Genomic DNA, 20,116 nt, shown 5'->3' with positions numbered 1-20,116 from the left:
TGCCTGTTATAGGCTACACCATTTGTCTAATTCGCCCACTGCAGGCCCTTTTCCTTTGCCAGTGCCACATTGCCAGTGTAAATGCCACATAATTGCCAGTGCCAAGTCCCATTACTAATGTCAGAAACAGGCTGCCAATGCCAAAACGTTATGGTATGTTTTGCTGTGCCCATTCAATAATTTGTCACGTGAGAGTCACATGACCTTCTCAATAAGGAAAGTTTGAACAAAATGGTGGACGGTCCACACTGACAACCGGCCACATCACCCGAAATTCTTTCAACGATTACTTATTATTCCAAACTCATTATGAATCAATTCCAAATTTTAGAGATTCTTCTGAGTATCCTCGTTTTGAACATCATTCAAATCAGCGGGCTTCACCTTCAGGGAACATGGAAGAGTAGTGATTTCTACGTGTTTCTTGCAAAGTTTGGTTTCCAGAAAACTGACATGCATGATCGTGTAAATACACAGGGTTATATTTATGGCAATATTACATCAAAAGATAATGTGACTACGGATCTCTCCCTAGTTGTTGTGGATAGTGAATATTTTTTAGAATTTTTTGGTAATAGTTCTGTGTTGCCAAGGACTAAGGCGTGTCCGCGGATGCTGAAAAAAGTTGACACGATAGCGTGGGATGCTGATTGTAATCGTGGTGGGCAAGAGGACTTCATTCGAAGAATACCTTGTCCAGTGGGAAGATTGTGCGTAGATGAGGACACCCCCAGTCATGTCGTTAGAGGACATCAATTTACATATAGCGTACAAGACACTAGTCAACCACGGTAGGTGTCGAATCTTGACATCTCTAGTTCAAAATAGGCTGAAGGTCACCATGTACTCCATATGTCACTTCGGTCCCAAATATGACGATAGTTCAGTTTGGGAAGTCTTGTGCGTAAATGACATGACCTATCATGAACATTAATCTATGCTGGGAATAGTAATCCAAAGTAGTTAAAAAACTTTTGATAACAGTGACTCATAATAGTGCAAATAGTCCAGAAATGTTCGAATCAATCTAGATTCTTCGTCAGCTAGTCTAGAGTCTAAACTCTAATGTCACTGATCAGTGATGTGCGCATGTGCGCTCTGACGTCACTTCCGATCAGTAACATTATACTCTTGCTGACAAAGAATCTAGATTGATTTGAAAATTTCTGGACTATTTTTCACTATTATGCTGTCCTCAAAAGTTTTTAAACTACTTTGGACATGACCAATAATGCATATCTCCTTCAAAGAAAACACTGGGAGGTTGCGCTCCACTGGCTACCTCGTGTCCACCTGATGATGCATGACTTGTGCACAGTTGAGCCCAACGCAGTGTTTTCTTTGAAGGATATAGGCTTTATAGGTCATAGTCGTTATGCGCGAGACTTCTCAAACCGTACCATTGTCATATCCGGGACCGAAGTGTCGTATTTCACTAAAAAATGGCACGGTGTATCAGCATCCATTTCACCAAAAAATGGCACTGTTCAATTGGTCACTTTGAAAATAAATGACAAGTTTTTCAGGAAACATCAACAAGTGTTTGATCACAAGCTAGTTCAGCGTACCTGGGCCTTTCACTACCAATCCATGGTGACAAATCGCTTTCGATTGGTTCTCTACATGTAGCTTGCCCTGTGACATTAAACTGCTTACTAAATTTGGGGACAGATCAGTTAATTACCCCCAAAATATGTAAGACTTTAAATTGACTAGCCTTCTGTTGAATGTTTGCATATCTATTACATTGTACAGTTACTCCTAACCTGTCCTATTGATTAATCGAATCCCCTTACTTTCTTGTACTTTCAGATTCTGGTATATCAGCTTCGTGTCCTGCTACCGCAACACAACAAATCATGCGTGTGATTGGACGCATAATTTGCAGCAAAGTATAGAAATTGAATATGATATTTGGCTCGTTAATGGAAATCCATACACGAAACACTTCAATCCATTCGAACACCAATTCTCCTTCGAACTTCATGATGTGGTGGAGATCTATCTCACTTTCTTCATTATCTACACCATACTCTTGCCAATCCAAATATATGCCTTTTTAAAACAAAAACATGTTATGACGAGACTTCTGACTGGATGCATGATCTGTGAATACATCGGTGTTATAGCAAACTTCATACATTTTATCAAATTTGCATTTGATGGAAAAGGGGTGGAGCCATTACGAATTGGTGGCATCTTTGTGGATATGATCTCACAGTGTTTGTTAATGTTGCTGTTATTACTCATAGCTAAAGGCTGGACGATAACAAGGCTGGAACTGAGTTATAAGAAGTTATTCCTTGCACTCTGGGCAATCTATACAGCTGTCTACATGGCTTTGTTCATATGGAATTTGGTAAGTAACACGTCCATCATTGACGAATGGTGTAGCAGACTTTTGATAAATCACGATACATGTAGACGGCACAGCAGAGATTGTACATTTTGTACCTTTTCAAGGGCGTTTGTCTGCTAATGTGCTCTGGCAATCATTACCTCTAAAAGATTTGCTTTCAAAGTAATTTGATTCAACAATACAGGTCAAAAGAAATTTTTTATCATTTCAAAAGTCAAGTTCCTCTTGGTCATTGTTGAAAATTCGATCAAAACTGACTGAACTACCATACAATCATTCTCCATGTGGTACTCATTAGTGTGCTAGAATGGCAACTCCATAGTTTATTTGGTTTGTGACCGAACTTGAAAGAGGATTCCCCAGGCCGGTGTACCATTCCGTGTGGTGTATATATCACAATAGTGAAAGGCCAAATCACAAGTATCCTGATGACATAGGTCAAATTGAATGGAAAATACCCATTTGGGACAAAAATATGTACCTTGGACAGTGGGGATGTCCTTGCTTACAGAGAGGAGTCGGGACCTCAACAAAGTTCCACTTTAACACCTTGGGTGCCCAATGACGTAGATCTACGTCATTTAGCGTAATCAATAGGGCCGTTTAGACGCTTTCCAAAAAGACTGCATTCCGATCCGATCCAATCGAACCCCATTCCAGACCGGATGTGGTCTCATTTTAATGTACCCGTTTAGACGCTAACAGCAATGAGGACTGATGTGGACTAATTTCTTTTGGTTCCACCAATAATCCGCAGGATGTCGCGGTGGCGTCACCGATCTAGCGCCATAATGCGGGTTATAATGGTACTAGGCAAGCTCGTTCTTATGGTAGCTGCTGTCTAGCTTCCGCTGAATGGATTGATCGCTCCAAATATGTATGAGATCGAAAACAACCGTGTCCGTGAACTTATCCTTCACAATATTGGAATAATTAAAATAAGCCAAGAGAAAATACTATAAAACTGACAATCAAAACGACATTAATTCCCGCGAAAATACACGTGTTTATAATGAAAGGAAGTATTGCCGTATCCAATACGCATGCGTGTTGGTAAAAAAATTAGTCCAGATGAGACCGCATTAGGCCCGATCGCGTTGAGACGACCAAATTTGATCCGGATGCATCCGGATTAGCCCCGATGGAACCAGCGAAAGAGGTGGACCACTTGAAGACCCGATGGGACCACATGAGACCCGATCGGTTTGCGTTTACACCAGGGAAATTTAGACCGCATTCGGATTCGATCGGATCTCATCGGGCCTTTTTTCTGTCGTCTAAACGGCCCTTATGTCTTCGGACAGTGCCATGTTTGAAACGTTGTGGTTTCCTGCATTCCACAGGCTTTGTGGTCAGTTACAATGGCTGAGCCAATAACTTGCCACGAAATTAATCCAATGCCAGTTTTGTTGTTTCTACTGTACATGCTGTAGTACGACTACAGTATGTACACTAGTAGTAACCAAACTATTAAAAAAAACGGTTCCAATGCATTTGCCTCAGATTTGTCATTTATACCGTAAAACATAAAATTTTTGTTAATGTTTTATTTTTGCAAGTTTGGCAAATGCACTGTCAAAGGCAACTTTAATAAAAAGGGCTTAAGTTTCAACCGAAGGCATTAACTGATAAAATTTCGGCAGCAAAGGCAATATTTAGTCTACCACCAATTGTCAGCATTTCATGGTTGCGGTACACTGCCTCCCACCAGGGCCAGAGAATTGGATGTTTGCAGTACAATAACATCAGTAATGAATCACAGAGGAGACCTCATGAGATTCCATTACCGAAGAGCTTCAATGTAGTAATGGCTTTGGTAAATGGCTCTGTAAGGTTAGGTTGCCCTGACAATAAAGCTTGCTCTAACAAATTGGATCACTTTGACTGAGAGGCAGTGAGTGCAACTCCTATTAACCCTTTCAGGACTAAAGGTATTTTGATGATCACACCGGTCCGTTGCGCTGAATAGAAAATGTACAGCGTAGAATCTGGGGAATCGCCTCTGACATGTCTGAGGGTTTCTGAAACCCAGACTAGGCCATCTGCTGCAGCCGGAACAAAGTTCTAACGTGTACTCTATTTGCTCGCACAGATGCGAGATCAGGCCGTAGGTGTAATGACGGAAACTGGTTGCTCACATCAGTGCGAGATTAGTCCTTAAAGGTTTAAGTGGCAGAATTTCCTGATGACATGCAACATTTGTATTAGGAATTAATATAGAGCTGGCGGTCCTTGGTTGTCTCTTCTAAAACACCTGGATTTAGAATGAAACGCACTTTACAATTTGAATGCATTTTACGTCTGCAGAGCCATGTGTTATGAATTCAGTACTTCTGGTTAGGCAACCAAAACCGCTTGGGTTAGTCTAGTGCTATGAGAGCCGTCCGAAACCATTTAAAATCACAAAATTTGAGATGGTTAAGAATAGGAATTGATACCTCACTGTCAGTATTTGATTATCGTACCAATACCAAAACCGCTCGAGTGGAGCTAAAATGTTGACCAAAACCTCTGGCTCTGCCTCGTTTTTGGTCGACATTTTAGCTCCACCCTCGCTGTTTTGGTGAGACAACCTCAGTATCAATCATAAGAAAACGCCAGGTCAGACCGAAAATGCTGACTGAGCCTAAGGTGCCAGCCTAGGTATTTGTAAATAATTTTAGGTCTGCCTTAGCTGTCTTGATTAGACAAACAAACAGCAATGTATTGATTTCATTTGTGAAAGGACTCATGACTCATGTACAGCTCTTGAGGCAAATGAGGAGATGGTAAACATCTGCCTTTGAATTCAGGCTTTCCGCCAGGATTAAATTTGAGGGGAAGCAAAAAAAGTTGTTTCTAAAAAAATTTTTTCTTAAAAAGGGTATATGACCCCTCCTGAGACGTTTTTTTGGCCCTACAACCGCTACAATTGGCTCCCAAATGCTATTATATTACATATCAAATCATGAAAATTACTCATTTGACAGTAAAACAAACTTTAGTGCTCAAAATTAAGGGGGGGATATCCCCCCTTGAAATATTTTAGGGGGGATGAATCCCCCCGATCTGGCGGAAACCCTGGAATTTATAAAGGTAGCGGTCCTTGGTAGTGACACCAAGGACCGCTGAATTGGAATCAAATGAGGCTTAAAGTATTTTCCATTCCAAACAGTGATATACTGTGATCGAGGCCTATTAGAATCTCTTATTGCTGAGGGACATTGTGCATCCTCAGAGTCTTGTAACATTTGTGTATGAAGCCTGAAGGTTTTTGCCTGATATCACTTTTAACTTTTATAGATTTTTACTATTCTTCTGATGAAAAAACCAACAAGTATGATCTCAGTCAGTTTTCTCCTCACAGCCAAAAAAATGTGTATGGTACATACAATGACAAAGATATAATACACAGGGAAACCCTATATATCGACCATGAAGAGCACTGTATATTGAACCTGAGCTCATTACCCATCCCAGTAGCTACCATGATATTAGCCGCACTTACACCACCTGAAAATGGACCACCAATCTTGGTTCGGGAACCAATGCCGCACCATCGAAAATCCACCAAGCGCTTACACCAGCGCTGCAGCTAGTTATAAAATCCGGCTACAGATAGCGGCAAACAATAAATTGCATGCGCAGAAAGTGCCATTTCGAAAGCGCCGCCTGGAGCCGAACCATCTAACTAGCTAATTGCCGATCCATTTGCGCGTCCACCACGACAAAGCCGAGCTTTTAACAAGCCGGGCGAATTTGGACCATCAAGCTTGGTGGGACAAATTCGCTCGGCAATTTGTATCGGCAATGGATTGCCGAACCAATTTGTCGCGGCAATGTGGTGGTGTAAGTGCAATTGGTCCACCAATATTTCGTGGTGTAAGCGCAGCTAAAGACAGTGATATACACAAGGAAACCCTGTGTATCGACCACGAAAAGCTCTGTGTATTGAACCCTAGCTCATCACCCATCCCAGTACTTAGCTACCATGATAATAAATGTCTAAAATGAATGATAAATATCAAAACACAGCACCTTTCAACTGAAAATTGACTATGGTTCGAAAGCGCTTGCTTAAAATGTCACATCACTACTCAACAAATAGTCAAACAAGTGTCATTTAAAGAGGAATGTCGTAAGTGAGGTCTTGAAACTGTTGATATAATTGGCTGTTCTTATGAATGCTTATCAGCAGAGCGTTCGACATCCTGGCAGCCAGTGTCACAAATTCCCTTCCTCCGAATGTTACCAGCAGAAATCTTGATTCCACTAAACTCATTGCTGATTCTGAACACAGTGTCCTAGCTGGCATCACTCGATCAGAGGTACATGTACCACACTCATGTTCGTCATTGTCAATTTCAGACGGAAGTAGATATCATCTCGGACACGGATGAGTGGCAGACATGGCCCGGTCTCATCATCCTTCTCATACACATCATCGCCGGCCTATGGTTTCTATTCGAGCTACGAAACAGCTTCAACTCAGAGGCAAATGAGGAGAAGACGAAATTCTTCTTACACTTTGGAGCTGGTTTCCTGGTGTGGTTTATTTATCTACCTATCGTCGCTCTGATTGGGACCCAAGTGTCGGCGTTATGGCGATTCAAAACTATCCTCAGTAAGTATTATGGAGTAGACGACTGAACAAATAACCTTTTTCTTCAATGTTTGCTCTGCACTTGGAGTTGTTATTCTCCACGGAGTAGTCCTCCTCCAAGGCAGGATGAACAATTACTGTCATTGCAAGCTCCTAATGTTTCTCATTTGGTGAAGTCTTTTGCCTGCCCTGGCAAAGACACCGGGTGAGAAGCCTTGGTTTTACATCTCAGAGTGGGTCATCCTAAACACCGTCCACCAGGTTTTAAAGCAAGTTTAAAGTCATCAAAATAAAATTCAATGGTCATAAACGAAATAAGCAGGACATTTCCTGAACGTTTTATGACATTTGTGTGCCAGATTAGCAAGTTGTTGTCCGAAATGTACAAGCGTCCACCACCCAGTCGGCGGCCATGTTGAATTTGACTTGCGAGGAAATGATAGGACTTCCCATACAACAGGAGCCTTGTGATTTTAGACAACAACTCCCTTATTTTACACCCAAATGTCATGAAATTTTTAGAAAATGTGTTTTATGGTGTACTTATTTTGTTTACGGCTACTAAATTTTATTTTGATGACTTTATACCTGACTTTAAACCAGGTGGACGCTGGTTGGTGCTGGTGGACGCTGTTTAGGATGACAGCTCAGACAAGGGTAGAGCTTCTTGCTCAAGGCCACAAAGGCAAAACAGCTCTGGTCTTTCCGAGAGTTTAACCCATTATCTCTTGACCCCTGGTCTCTCTGAAAATGACCAAATTACATGTTCATGTACTACTAGCCCAGACAGAATCTATGATGGAAAAATATGATTCATTGTCATCTACTATGGCCCCATCATAGATTCTGTGATGGAATCCGTTATAGAAGTTATGGGAGACCGTCTTATATTCTATGTTGGAAAAGGTGAAATTGGCAAATTTATTCATATATAGTTCAAGCATTTTGAAGACTGTCACCCCAATGGGTTAATTCTTCAATGCTTACATGCGCTATTAACCCAGAGTGGAATCTATGACAGAATTCACATCACAGATCTACCATGGGCCATCAGAAAATCTATGATGGCCCGTAGAATCTATGACGTGTAAAATGTACATGTAGTTTGTGATAATCATTTTAAGTTCTACTGTCGATGATGGAAACTTTTGCCTGTCACAAGCACACGCTGTAGCTCAATATTTCCCCATCATTGTTAACTTACCTACAAATCCCCCAGACTAAGTACACATTTTGCACATGTTCCATCAGTCTCAATTTCATTCAGATGGATGTACAAGAAATGGCATTGACATTGTGGGAGAGTGGGTGTGGTTATTGAATGAAATCAATAACATGAATTTAGCAGACAAGTTCTATATGAAGTCTTAAAGGGGGACTATAGGCAGTAGGAGGTGGTTTAATTTGCCATCTTCAGGTGGCTAATTTGCACAGTAAGGGTACTTGGTCATGTTTTAATTCACCATCAAATGTATTCCTCGTACAAGCGTGAATAGTTTTGAAATCGTTAAAGATCGGAGAGACTCGTATTGGCGACTTTGTCTAACTTTATCTTGCCTACTTAGCTGCTGCCTATAGTGTCCCTTTAAAGGGGTACGCCGTTCATAATCATGATAATTACTGCTGATCCAAAAACAGAAATGGAGTTATACAAATCTACTGAAACTCGTTTTTTTTATCGTATTTGTATATCTATCTACACAACAGCAATTTTGAAATTTAGATTGAGTAAGTATTTACACAATTTGAAACGGTTTCAAGGCAGCTACAAATTTCAAGTATTTAACAAACAACATACATGTACAGTCCTAACAGAAAGTAAAGGTACACTGTTTTTTTAAATATCACAGAGTTAAAATAAGATATTTGAATGCGGTTTTCAGCAGAGAATGGTATATTTAGTTGGTCAATATATCGGTTGTATTTGGATTCACCAAATTCCACACCTTCATTATGTAACAGACATTTTAAAAAAGGTCCAAAAATCTTTTTTAACTTGATGTGCCTTTTCAAAAATTCACATAAGCCCATGAATGATGAACTGTGTTTTATGACCATCATTTTTTGGCACTTGCAATTCCATAGGGGAGTTCTCAAAGGTCATCATCTGTCTGAAAATAAATCAACAACAGCGAGCTAAAATTAATTTTCAAAATGAACAATTTAGTAGGAATTTTCAAATGAAAGCAAAAAAAAACCTATAAAAGAAAATAAAAATTTAGTTTTTGGACATTTTTAGAATTGCCTGTACATAATTAAGAGACAGGATTAGCTGGGCCCAAACACAACGGATACATTACCAACTAAAATACCATCCTCTGCTGAAAACCACATTCAGTTATCATATTCTATCTCTGATATTAAAAAAGACCTGTGGATGTTTACTTTCTGGTAGGTCTGTACATGTGTTTATGTCGGCTTTCATCAGGTTCAAGGCAAAGCAGTATGAGAAGTGTCTAATTAGATGGCTCAACAATAGCAATAATTGATTGTTTTCAAGTCCCAAACCACTCTCTCTCATCATGCTATTTTAATTCAGTGAGAACTGTATGCAGTGTGTATACTCTAGATTCACGGATATGAGACCAGTTCTTTTCTGGACATTTTATGCAATTTTGCACATGGTTGTTCGATGTCGTCCAACATGTTCAATTTCAATTTAACTGGTGACACCAAGTTGTCCGATGGTCATGATTTCACGTTCAAACTTGGCTTTTTTTCGATTTCGTTGTTATATATCAACCGGTCTTACATTGATAAAACTAGAGTATTTGGCACTCTTCAAAACCAGATGTTACCAGTGCATTCTCTATAGAACTTGTAATACTTTAAACGAACTTTGTATGAGCAATGCAATGCCCGTACCACACCTCAGTTGGTATCAGGGCAATTGATGCCTCATCAAGTCATATGCGAGTTTTCGAATGGAACCCTATTGCAGGCCCTATTGTCCACCTGTTCATCAGGCCGAGTCTTTGCTTACTGATCTGCGCCAGACATATAAACAGCAAATGAGAAGGTTCATTTTCACCGCTCAAAAAAAATGTAAAGATTTGGCTATAAGTCAGTATCATAGCAATTGATGCCTCATCAAGTCATATGCGAGATTTTGAATGGAACCCTACCATTGCTGGATGGATAGCTGATTCTTGAATCGGACAATACAATGCCTTGCTGGCGAGTGCACTCCTTCACATGTTAAGCTATTGCAGGCCCTATTGTCCACCTGTTCATCAGGCCGAGTCTTTGCTTACTGATCTGCGCCAGACTTATAAACCACAAATGAGAAGGTTCATTTTCACCGCCAGAGAAAATGTAAAAAGTAGACCGAAACTTTAGTCGTGCGAAATCCGCTTTAAAAACATGTTGCTGGAAATTAAATCGGTAGCAAAGATTCTATTTCTTTGCTTGTTTTACTCCCTCAAATGCAAATGTTCTAAACACTGCTTGGCAATTTGCCATTGAAACCAACCTATCTTCTGATACGTTTGACCTGAAGGCATATCAACCATGTGTAAATCAAACATCTTCAAAAGTGCGTAAATATCAAATACTCTAAACTCACCGATCTAAGATCATTTCTGAATATGCAAGCCAAGCCTCCTTAGATATTATGTGCAATGTCGTTAGATGTCATTCAACATTGTTCAATCCGGGTGAACAATAGATGGACGACACCAATTTGTTAAATGGATTAAATGCCTTTCACATCACTTTTATAGTGAGAGTTCAGGGTGGCAGGCCCTTAAAGATTTCACTTTATTATCAATGCGATTTCCATTATTGAAGAATCGTTGTCAATAGACCTAGGCTTATAGACAGGGAAACCGATTAACCACACCATAACCACTGATAGAAGTGCAGTGGAACCTCTGTTAGCGGACACCTCTCTATTAAGGACAACCTCTCTATTATAAAGGACACTAGTTTTGGTCCCAAATTGGCTGTTTCCATTCAATTTGACCTCTCTAATCAGGACACCTCTCTATTAAGGACAGCACTTGTCAGTCCCAAGGGTGTCCTTCATAGAGAGGTTCTACTGTATTAGTAGGAATATTGATCAGTTAATTCCCAATGCCAACCACTGTCCATCAACTTTATACCACAACCTCAAGGCCAACAAGTGTGGGCAATCAGTATGAAGGGACCGTGGCCTGTTCAATGCATATCATATGCTGGGACTTCCATGCCTCAAAAGTCAAATTAATGAACTGGTCTTAGTTCGGTGAGTCTAGAGTATGAATTTTTTTTGTAAATACGCATTGCACCCAAAGCAAACGTCTTGTGTGTTGGATTGCTATCGGCAGTTGTGCGGATGTCAGCAAAACGGTCGATAGGGACACTGAAACATGGCAATATTCCAATTTTTAAAGCACTTCTCAAGCAACTTCATTCATATCTCCTTCTTGATGCTACTTGAAACCTCTATTTTGGCAAGCTGTAATTTCTCCAGCCTTTCATCGTTGTCATCAGATACATGAACTTTCTCATGAAAATGCCATTAGACCTTTATTTTTTGCTTGTTTGGCGCTTTGTTAAAAGGACAATGTAGGGAGCAGCTAGGCAGGCAAGATAAAGTTACGCAAAGTCGCCAATAGGGGTTTCTCACATTTCACAGTTTCTCACATTTCACTCATGATTCATGCTTGTACGAGAGATATATTTAGTGCTAAGTCTGACATGACCAAGGGCCCTTATTGTATATATTAGTCACTTGAAGATGGCCAAATTAGCCCCTCTCCTCCTGCCTATAGTCCCCCTTTAAGGTTGGGTAGAAAAAATTTCTTCAAAATTCAAAATTTCTTCAATTTTTTTCAATCAAAAAATATATTTGCGATTTGCATTATGCAAACCAAGGTTATTTGTGAAATCAGCAAAAAAATAAAACACCTAAGAAAATTTGACTGTTTACTGTTAGTTGCAGTGCCCCAATGAATCATTTAAGGCCCACTCCATTTGTTAAAATAATGAAACTTGTTATTAAATTTGAAAATTTCCGATAGAGTAAACACATCCTGAATATAAACTTCAACATTGCCATTTTGTTGACAGATATAAGTTTTGGCAAAAAAAAAAAGGAAATAAAAAGTTGCATTCATGATAACTGAACTATGACGGCATTTTCGACATTGTGTGTAACTGTATTGTGATTTTCCTGACCCATGATTCTTTGTAATTGCAGGCGTGATGTATGCAGCTGATTTCCTCGCCTTCTGTGTCCTCGTCCACATCCTGTGGCCAACTCGTCCCGATACCCATTTTGATCTCCGTACTAAAGTCGTCAAGTTTAAGAAGAGGACGCCAAATGGAAACTCATCAACAACAATTGAAATCAAAGGTAAATTTGAAAAATATTTGTTTTGAATTTGTTCTCAATTTAAAGTCGCATATACATGTGTTCATACAATGTCATGTATATTTGTATATGTAACTGGACCCTCTTCGAACATGTTTTTTTTTTTTGTTGCCTTGCCTTGCTTTGCCTTGCCTTTAACACCAGGAGAGTAGTGAATCTGGCAGGTGCCTTGGTCCCCTCCCCTCTAACATCTCAGGTAGATTTTTTTCTTGTTGTTGGATGGTGAACTCCTTTGAGGAATTTGAATCAACATCTTAGTGGTCAGAGAATGTTGGAACAATATTTCCATATTTGCATCCAGTCGGCATGCGCATACGGATAAGTAACCAAGGTATGCGAGCCATAACCAAGAAATACTTATTAAAAGGGGTACGCCGTTAATAATAATAAATTGTTATTAATAATTTGTATTGAATTATAATTAAATTAAGGGGTACACCGTTCGTAATTACTTGTGGTCCAGTTAAATAGAAATCCACTAATACACAATGCCGTAGTGCAGTTATTGTGAATGGTATTCATAGTATTTGTATATCAGTCCACACAACGGCAATGTTGAAATTTAAATTTAAATTTGAATCTTTTTAATTCAATTACAAATTCAACATTTTTAACGAACGGCGTAGGCCTTTAAATCTTTGCTACCGCACCAAGGATATGCCGACATTGCCGGGCCCATGCACTGCATACTATTGGCCCGCAGTCATCCGTACTGCTAAATTTTCTCAAGTTCTATTGTTCAACAACAGTCCCTGTCAGTCTTTGGTTGGTTTAAAACTCCTGCTGAAAAAACCAGATGGCAGCACTGCACTCGCCTCAATGCACACCTCGTCCCTAAGGTTGGACAATGCTAGCTATTTGACAATGAAACTTTTCCTAAGCCGAGTTGGGATCCCGGCTGCCCGGTCCATACTGGGTGGAAGCCAGGGGTACGATGCACTTCGAAAACCCTGTGGCAGCAAAGGGTTAATGTGCTTGCGTAACTACATGCAAAATCTTGAGATTTTGTAACTTCTATGGATGGGTGTTCTGTTTTTAATAATTTATTCTATTTAAGTGCTACATTAATGTAAAAAAGACATTTTCTGAGCACTGTACATGTGCAGGAAGGAAAAATTATTTAATTATTAAAAACAGTGACAAATTTAAAATAGCAGAACATTTGATAAAACAATAGATGGCATCAGATTGAGTATTTAAAAAAGGTGCGTTTTTAATTTGTTCTTAAAAAGTTCAGTTGATGTGAGGCAGCGCATATCTACAGGCAAATCGTTCCAAAGTCTTGGGCCCAGAACATGTCAGCTTGACATATTCAAAGCAGTCGGGGAAGATACCTGTCATGATGTCGTCAAATCAAGCAGTTTACCATGCATCTCCTCAGATGATATCTGAAATTACGTTTTTGCATTGCAGGTTTATTAGATGAAAGTACCGACTCCTGTGATAGCGGTGAAAGTAAAAGTCCTGCCAAGAAGTCGAACAAGTCAAATGGTCATACCATCTTAGGCAAGCAGTCTAAGAACGGAAGAATTGTGTCGTTGAATGGATCTGCGAGGAAAGGAGCTCACAGAAACGGATTGAGGAGAATAGACTCTTCTTCTTCAGATGATGAAGTTGAGACGTTATTTAGCAAATCCTAGGAAATCAATTACTTGCAGAGTTTCCATATTGTGCAGGAAAAACATGTGACGAGGGACAGCAGACGATGACGTTACGTCAACACTCTCCATAGTCTCTTCTTGTTCCCTCCTTAAAGGTCTACGCCGTTCGTTAAAAATTTGTAATTGAATTAAAAACTTCCCAGTTGCGTAAATACGTACTAAATATAAATTTCAACATTGCCCTTGTGTTGACTGATATACTATTATACTATGAATACCAAGTTTAAACAAATTTGTACACATGATAACTGCACTACGGCATTGTGTATTAGTGGATTTCGATTTTTCCTGGATCAGCAGAAATTACGAACGGCGTACCCCTTTAAAAGCTTAACTGCCGAATTTGTTTTATTATGAATTTTTTTCTGATAACCTGTTTGTAGCTTGAAACGGAGAAGATTTAGATTCCTCGAAAACCACCGTAGAAGCGATATACTACCTAAACGCCATCTATCAGTAGGCGGGGAAAACTATGGAGTCGAGGATCTTTTCAATGAAAATCAATGAATAACGCATCGGCACTCTTCGCAATTCAGCAACAGTGGCAGTTGAAGGGTTAAAGTGATTGCTCATAAATAAATAAATAATTGTCATTTATGTGACGCCAAGCGTCCCTCTCCACTCCTCAAAAAGAAATGCTTTTAACTGTCTTTTGAATTTGTAAAGGTTTGTTTCTGCGCGAAGGGCTGCGGGCAGTGTGTTCCAGAGGAACGGACCGTAGCTTGAAAACCTGCGGATATCGTACATTATCAGTTACTCCTGTCCATGGAAAAGTTACATAAGACATGTATGATATTAAAATCTTACTTCTAACTTATAGTAGTGATTCAGGGTTCACAGGAATTCTGTCGAAAACCTTCAAGGCTGAATATAAAAATATCAGATTCTTTCTGGTATTCATTGGTACTTACGTGTATAACTTTTTGATGTCTTTATCGCTTGCGGCCCCGTGATTTAGGGCCTGGTTGTGTTGCATTCCATTTTACTCACAATGGTGCCAGTTAATGTTAACAATGTATAGTTAGCGACTTTGTTGTGTTTTGTCATTGTTGTTGATAGTCAGAGGGAATTTCTTTCCCTGGGCGCGGTTGTTCAAAACAAATTTTGTCACTGACACTGGCATTAGCTTAAATGACCATTGGCATTATTAGGGGCACTCTTACCCAGCTAGCGGCCGCCCAGTCTCCTCCGATTCTACATAAGTAGTTCCCATCAACAAATTGCACAAAAAAAGGAAAATGAATTATTGCGCTTTTACGACGTTGACTCCGATTTGACCCGATTTAGCTCTCCACGCATTGACTCTTTCCACGTGGAACGATGCACTAGTAAGGCATTTCCTGGAGCTAGGATTTACCCCTTGACATCATGGTAATGAAATTGATTTTTCCAACGTCACGCTGATGGCGCTTGATGACCCCGCAACTGCGACGATAAATGGAAATGACGTAGTGCCTTAATAGCGGGGTGACGTGAACTCGGATCTCGGCGTGCACTCGCGTGGCGGGAAATGTCTTTCGCGCAAGGACTTGCACGTACTGAAATTTACGAATAACGCGTTTTTCTACTATCTAAGAGCTGAAACAAAATTGGAAAAGCATCACACATGTTCAAAAAAATTACTGCAATAATAATCCCAATGGTCCTTTAAATTGGTATTATCTTAGGTTAAGTCCATTAGTTTTAGCAACAAGTTAATGCCACCGTTAGTGACCAACCTTTTATTGAACGACTGGGTCCTAGTAGTACAGTAGAACCTCCCTTAGCGGACATCTCTCTAATAAGAACACACCCTCTCTATTAAGGACACTAGTTTTGGTCCCAAATTGGTTGTTGCCATTCAATTTGACCTCCCTAATCAGACACCTTTCTATAAAGAACAACACTTTTCAGTCCCGAGGGTGTCCTTAATAGAGAGGTTCTAGCTGTGTCTTGCATATAGTGCTGCTGTTTGTACTTGAGAAAGTAACACCTTTTTGCCCGAAGTAAAATGACATTGTGTAATAAGTTAAGAATTTGAGCTTATCAAATAGAGCTTATTAAATGGAGCTTTCCAAATGAGCTTATCAAATACTGTGATCATGAATATTTTTTTGACCTGCTGCCTTCAGCCTTTTTGTACAGCATATCATGCAGGCTGTTGTCACCCTGGCCAATCGGGTATGATTCCCCGAGATTTTAAGCGCGGTTACAATAACCGTGTTGAAAAATGCAATCCACTTACAATGTACCTGTCGTATGTCGCTAACCAGGTAAAAACTGTAAACTAAACTGTACTCGTTTATGTATGGTAATCTGGTCACGGCACTAATGATTGACGTGTATAATTTGCAGATATGTAGCATTGGTTAAAGACTTGAGACTGAACAGGAGGTATTGGTTGACTCATTAAACACTGCAAGGAATTCACCAAAGTAGACAAATATTCGAACATATTCTCTCTGCCAGTATTTGCTTCCATGTTGGAACGTCACTGTACATTACGTTGTCTAATCTAACTGAAAATGATTCATACTCACTTTGAGAATGAAATTACAAAAATGTGTGTAGTTTCATCAAATATAATCATGTCAACGAAAATCTCTTCATGGATCATTTTGACCATGTCACAAACTTCCAGGTGAATGAAAAGCCTAAAAGACAAGTCATATAAATGAAACGGCCTAGCCCAGGCTATTCAGGGGGAAATGGCGGCCAATTTAAGCAGGGACGGAACCACGTCATCAAATATAGTCTTCTGGTCCTGCGCAAGGAGGCTGACTGCAAGGTCAGAGCTAAAATGTAGGCCAAAACTGAGGCAGCAGCAGAGGTTTTGTGAGAATGACAGCTCCTCTCAAGCTGTGTTTGGTGAGAGAACCGTTGTACTCTGCGAAACTAAGGCTTCGCGAACAAAAATCAGTTAGGGTAATGTTGCGGCCAAGTTTACATATAACGATCCTCATCATCATCATCATCATCATCATCATCATCATCATCATCATCATAATTCGGTTTCGTAACCGTTCTCCGATGTAATCACTGCTACTATTTTTACTCATGCGAGGTTGCATTCATACATGTATACTACTACAGTAGAACCTCTCTTAGCGGACACCTCTCTATTAATGACACTAGCTTTGGTCCCAAATTGGTTGTTTCCGTTCAATTTGACCTCTCTAATCTGGACACCTCTCTATTAAGGACAACACTTGTCAGTCCCAAGGGTGTCCTTAGTAGAGAGGTTCAACTGTACTAGTACTATGTACTTTGTACTTTTTTCTTTTTTTTTTTGCTTACATATTTGCGTGCACAATATCTGAACGAATGCACAGTAAAAAAATGTGATTAAGAAATGTGAAACGGCATTTTTTTTATGTGGACTTTTCTGTTTCTGCAACAAATGTGGAATTTTTTGGAAATGGAGTGAGGAACCAGAGTGATCGCTTCAACAGGCTGTGATGTTTATTACTAACATGGGTCATATCGGTATTACCACTGAACCTCTCTCACAGCCAAGACCATATTTTGGCGTTGGAGAGCTATTTTACTTCAATATGTTAAAATGAATAATAGGTCATCAAATATATCTCTTTGGGCCATCTGCTCATGGTTTTGTTCCAGTCTGGTTGGATTTGTTTCTGATAACCATACCCTGCAGATACATGTAGAGTAGCTTTTTCCCACTATTTTAATATACATGTATATGCCATCTGTTCTTCATCATTCCAGCTTTACCAATTAGATCAATGTGGGTAACGAGAGAACTTCTCGAGATGCTAAACTCATATCAAATTCATCGTATTGTTTTACTTGTTAATATCTGTATTTTTCTGCTATTTTTTCTTTTTGCACTTTTCTTTTGAATTGTTTTCAACACGTAAAGAATGGTATACATGTAGTTAGTTACAGCTGATAGAAAGAACAAAGTGATGAAAACTTTTTAAGTGTGTCACACTTACTTAAATGTATTGAGAGATTCAGCCAAGTTTTATTGGCCAGTTAGAGGTATTAAAAGATGTCTTCTTAAAGAAAGCCAGTAAAGTATTTATTGTAGCCACAACCCCCTGGCATATACAGTAACGGCAATGCCTTTGTTAACTTCCATACCCTTGTTATAAACAGGGGCAACTTTTTTCTCTCGTTTTTGTGACAGGTGACCAGCTCTGTCAAAAGTAGGTGCTTGTGGCAAATGGAGAAAAGGAAGAAAAACATTTGGAGGCAAGGAAGGCAAAAATTTGCAAAATATTTTTTTCTGGGAATATGAATAATTCCCTCATAGTCTTTCCGATTTTACTGTGTCTGGTTATTGGAAGATAGTGATCTGTGAAAAAAATCACTTGGGGGGAAAAGCATAGGAATACGAATTTCCTAAGTGTGCTGAGCTGTTTTGAATCATTATGATGTTACTCATTACGTTAAAGTATACCTGGAAATATTCGCTACAATTTTTATTCGCGGCTTGGTGAAATGGTAACATTTGTGTACGTTTATCTTAGCATTTTGACAACCCAGTTACAGTAATTTTCATTTGATTTTCTTTTTTGCGGCCAGGTATTTCATGATTATTATCTGGAAACGCGACAATATAAGGCAGGCCCATATTTCTGGGTTTACTGTACTGTATAATATTCGGTCGTAATAATTCCTGACCATGACCAACTAAGCCCAACTTTTCGTTTTTACCGAAAAACAAAAATTTTTATGCATACAAAACTTGACAAAACATAAATATCATGAAATAATATGAATTGGTGATCAGCTAAAAAACGGATTGTTGGAAAGGTCAGCTTTGGTCGGTTATAAGAAGGACCCAGCAAACTCTCTGTGTCATACATCAATTTAAAAAGGTGATTGTCTGCACAATCAGCTCATCCTCACAGCTAATAATGTCTTCTGTTCTTGACCGCAAACACCTGCCTACTTTTGACAAAGCAAGTCGCATGCTTTCCTTGAAAAAGTGTTATTTTGTAGCATAAACTGTGGCTAAGAATTTGAACCGTTTGAAAAATAATCATGCTGTTCGAATTGAACTTTATTTCTGGTGTTGGGAAGGTTTTTGTCGAAAGTGAACCACTTCCAAAGTGACCCTATGAAATATCTTTACCTACTTGTAAACAACCAGTAGATGATTGGGTCTTTTAACAATTTAACCCAGGTGTTCTGAGTGTCTTTCTAACATATTGCCATTTCCTTGTGGTCCAAATAACATTGAACTGATAAGTCATTGTAACTATTTACCTGCTATTTCATGGAAATAAAGGATAAATAAGTCCATTTTAATGAATAATCAGTTTTGTAATATTTCTTTGCTCTTTAGTTAGTATGCCGATGCAGATGTATACACTCTTTCTTCACGCATACCCTACATTGGCTCAAAACTAAGTTTACTGGAACTTTATCATTCTTCTCGCAACAGAAATGATCAGAAAAGCTCTTTGGTTGATTGAGTCCAAAATTTTGTGTGCCTTTTCGTTCTTCTTATCAACACTGGCGAACATTCTAAATGTAACAGCATTACTATGAAGTACGTTTAGCATATAGGCAGGTTAAAGTGACTATATAGGCAGTAGCTAGGCAGGTAAGATAAAGTTACAGGAAGTCGCCAATAGGCAATAGGGGTCTCTCACATCTCACAGTATGTCGAAATGATTAACGCTTGTACGAGGAATATATTTAGTGCTGATATAACATGACCCAGGGCCCTTACTGTGTGTATTAGTCACCCTGGAGACGGCCAAATTAGCCCTTCTGCTCCTGCCTATAGTCCCCCTTTAAGATTCTGCAAGAGAAACTGTCATTTGAAGAGAAGACCATATTTTCACCGTTCTGGAAGCCCTTGTTTGCACTGGAGAATAATGTCACAACAGGGGACATTGTCACAATCTTGGAAAGCACACCTGTGCAGGGGTAAATGTCGCAAGCAAAAGGCACTGGGGGCATTATTCACCATCTGGAAAAGCATTTTGGTGTATTGCACCACCCACTGGCCTGGCTGGTGAGGCTGAGCTAGTCTAATTTGGGGGCCATCTAAAACTACCTGGGTACTGCATATTTCGTCGTAGCTTCAGACTTGGACGGTGTAAGGTGCAATAAATATAGAGACATAAATTGAATAGTAAAGCCAGCATGATGGGGGTTACAATAATATATTTGGTGCCAAAATATGGTGCTTTCTGAGT

At 39.4% G+C, this 20,116-nt stretch overlaps 1 protein-coding gene across 1 annotated transcript; it reads left to right on the top strand.

Moving 5' to 3' along the window:
- The first annotated feature begins 248 nt into the window (after window positions 1-248).
- On the top strand, window positions 249-19,201 carry LOC135485695 (integral membrane protein GPR180-like). Its single transcript, XM_064768082.1, has 5 exons — window positions 249-791; window positions 1,813-2,359; window positions 6,707-6,962; window positions 12,124-12,279; window positions 13,711-19,201. Exons 1-5 carry the CDS (start codon window positions 310-312, stop codon window positions 13,935-13,937), a joined length of 1,668 nt encoding a protein of 555 aa, XP_064624152.1. The 5' UTR covers window positions 249-309; the 3' UTR covers window positions 13,938-19,201.
- Window positions 19,202-20,116: the final 915 nt, after the last annotated feature.

This window comes from Lineus longissimus, chromosome 3, assembly GCF_910592395.1.
Source record: "Lineus longissimus chromosome 3, tnLinLong1.2, whole genome shotgun sequence".
NCBI lineage: Eukaryota > Metazoa > Nemertea > Pilidiophora > Heteronemertea > Lineidae > Lineus > Lineus longissimus.
This window is presented reverse-complemented; position numbering and strand designations above follow the sequence as displayed.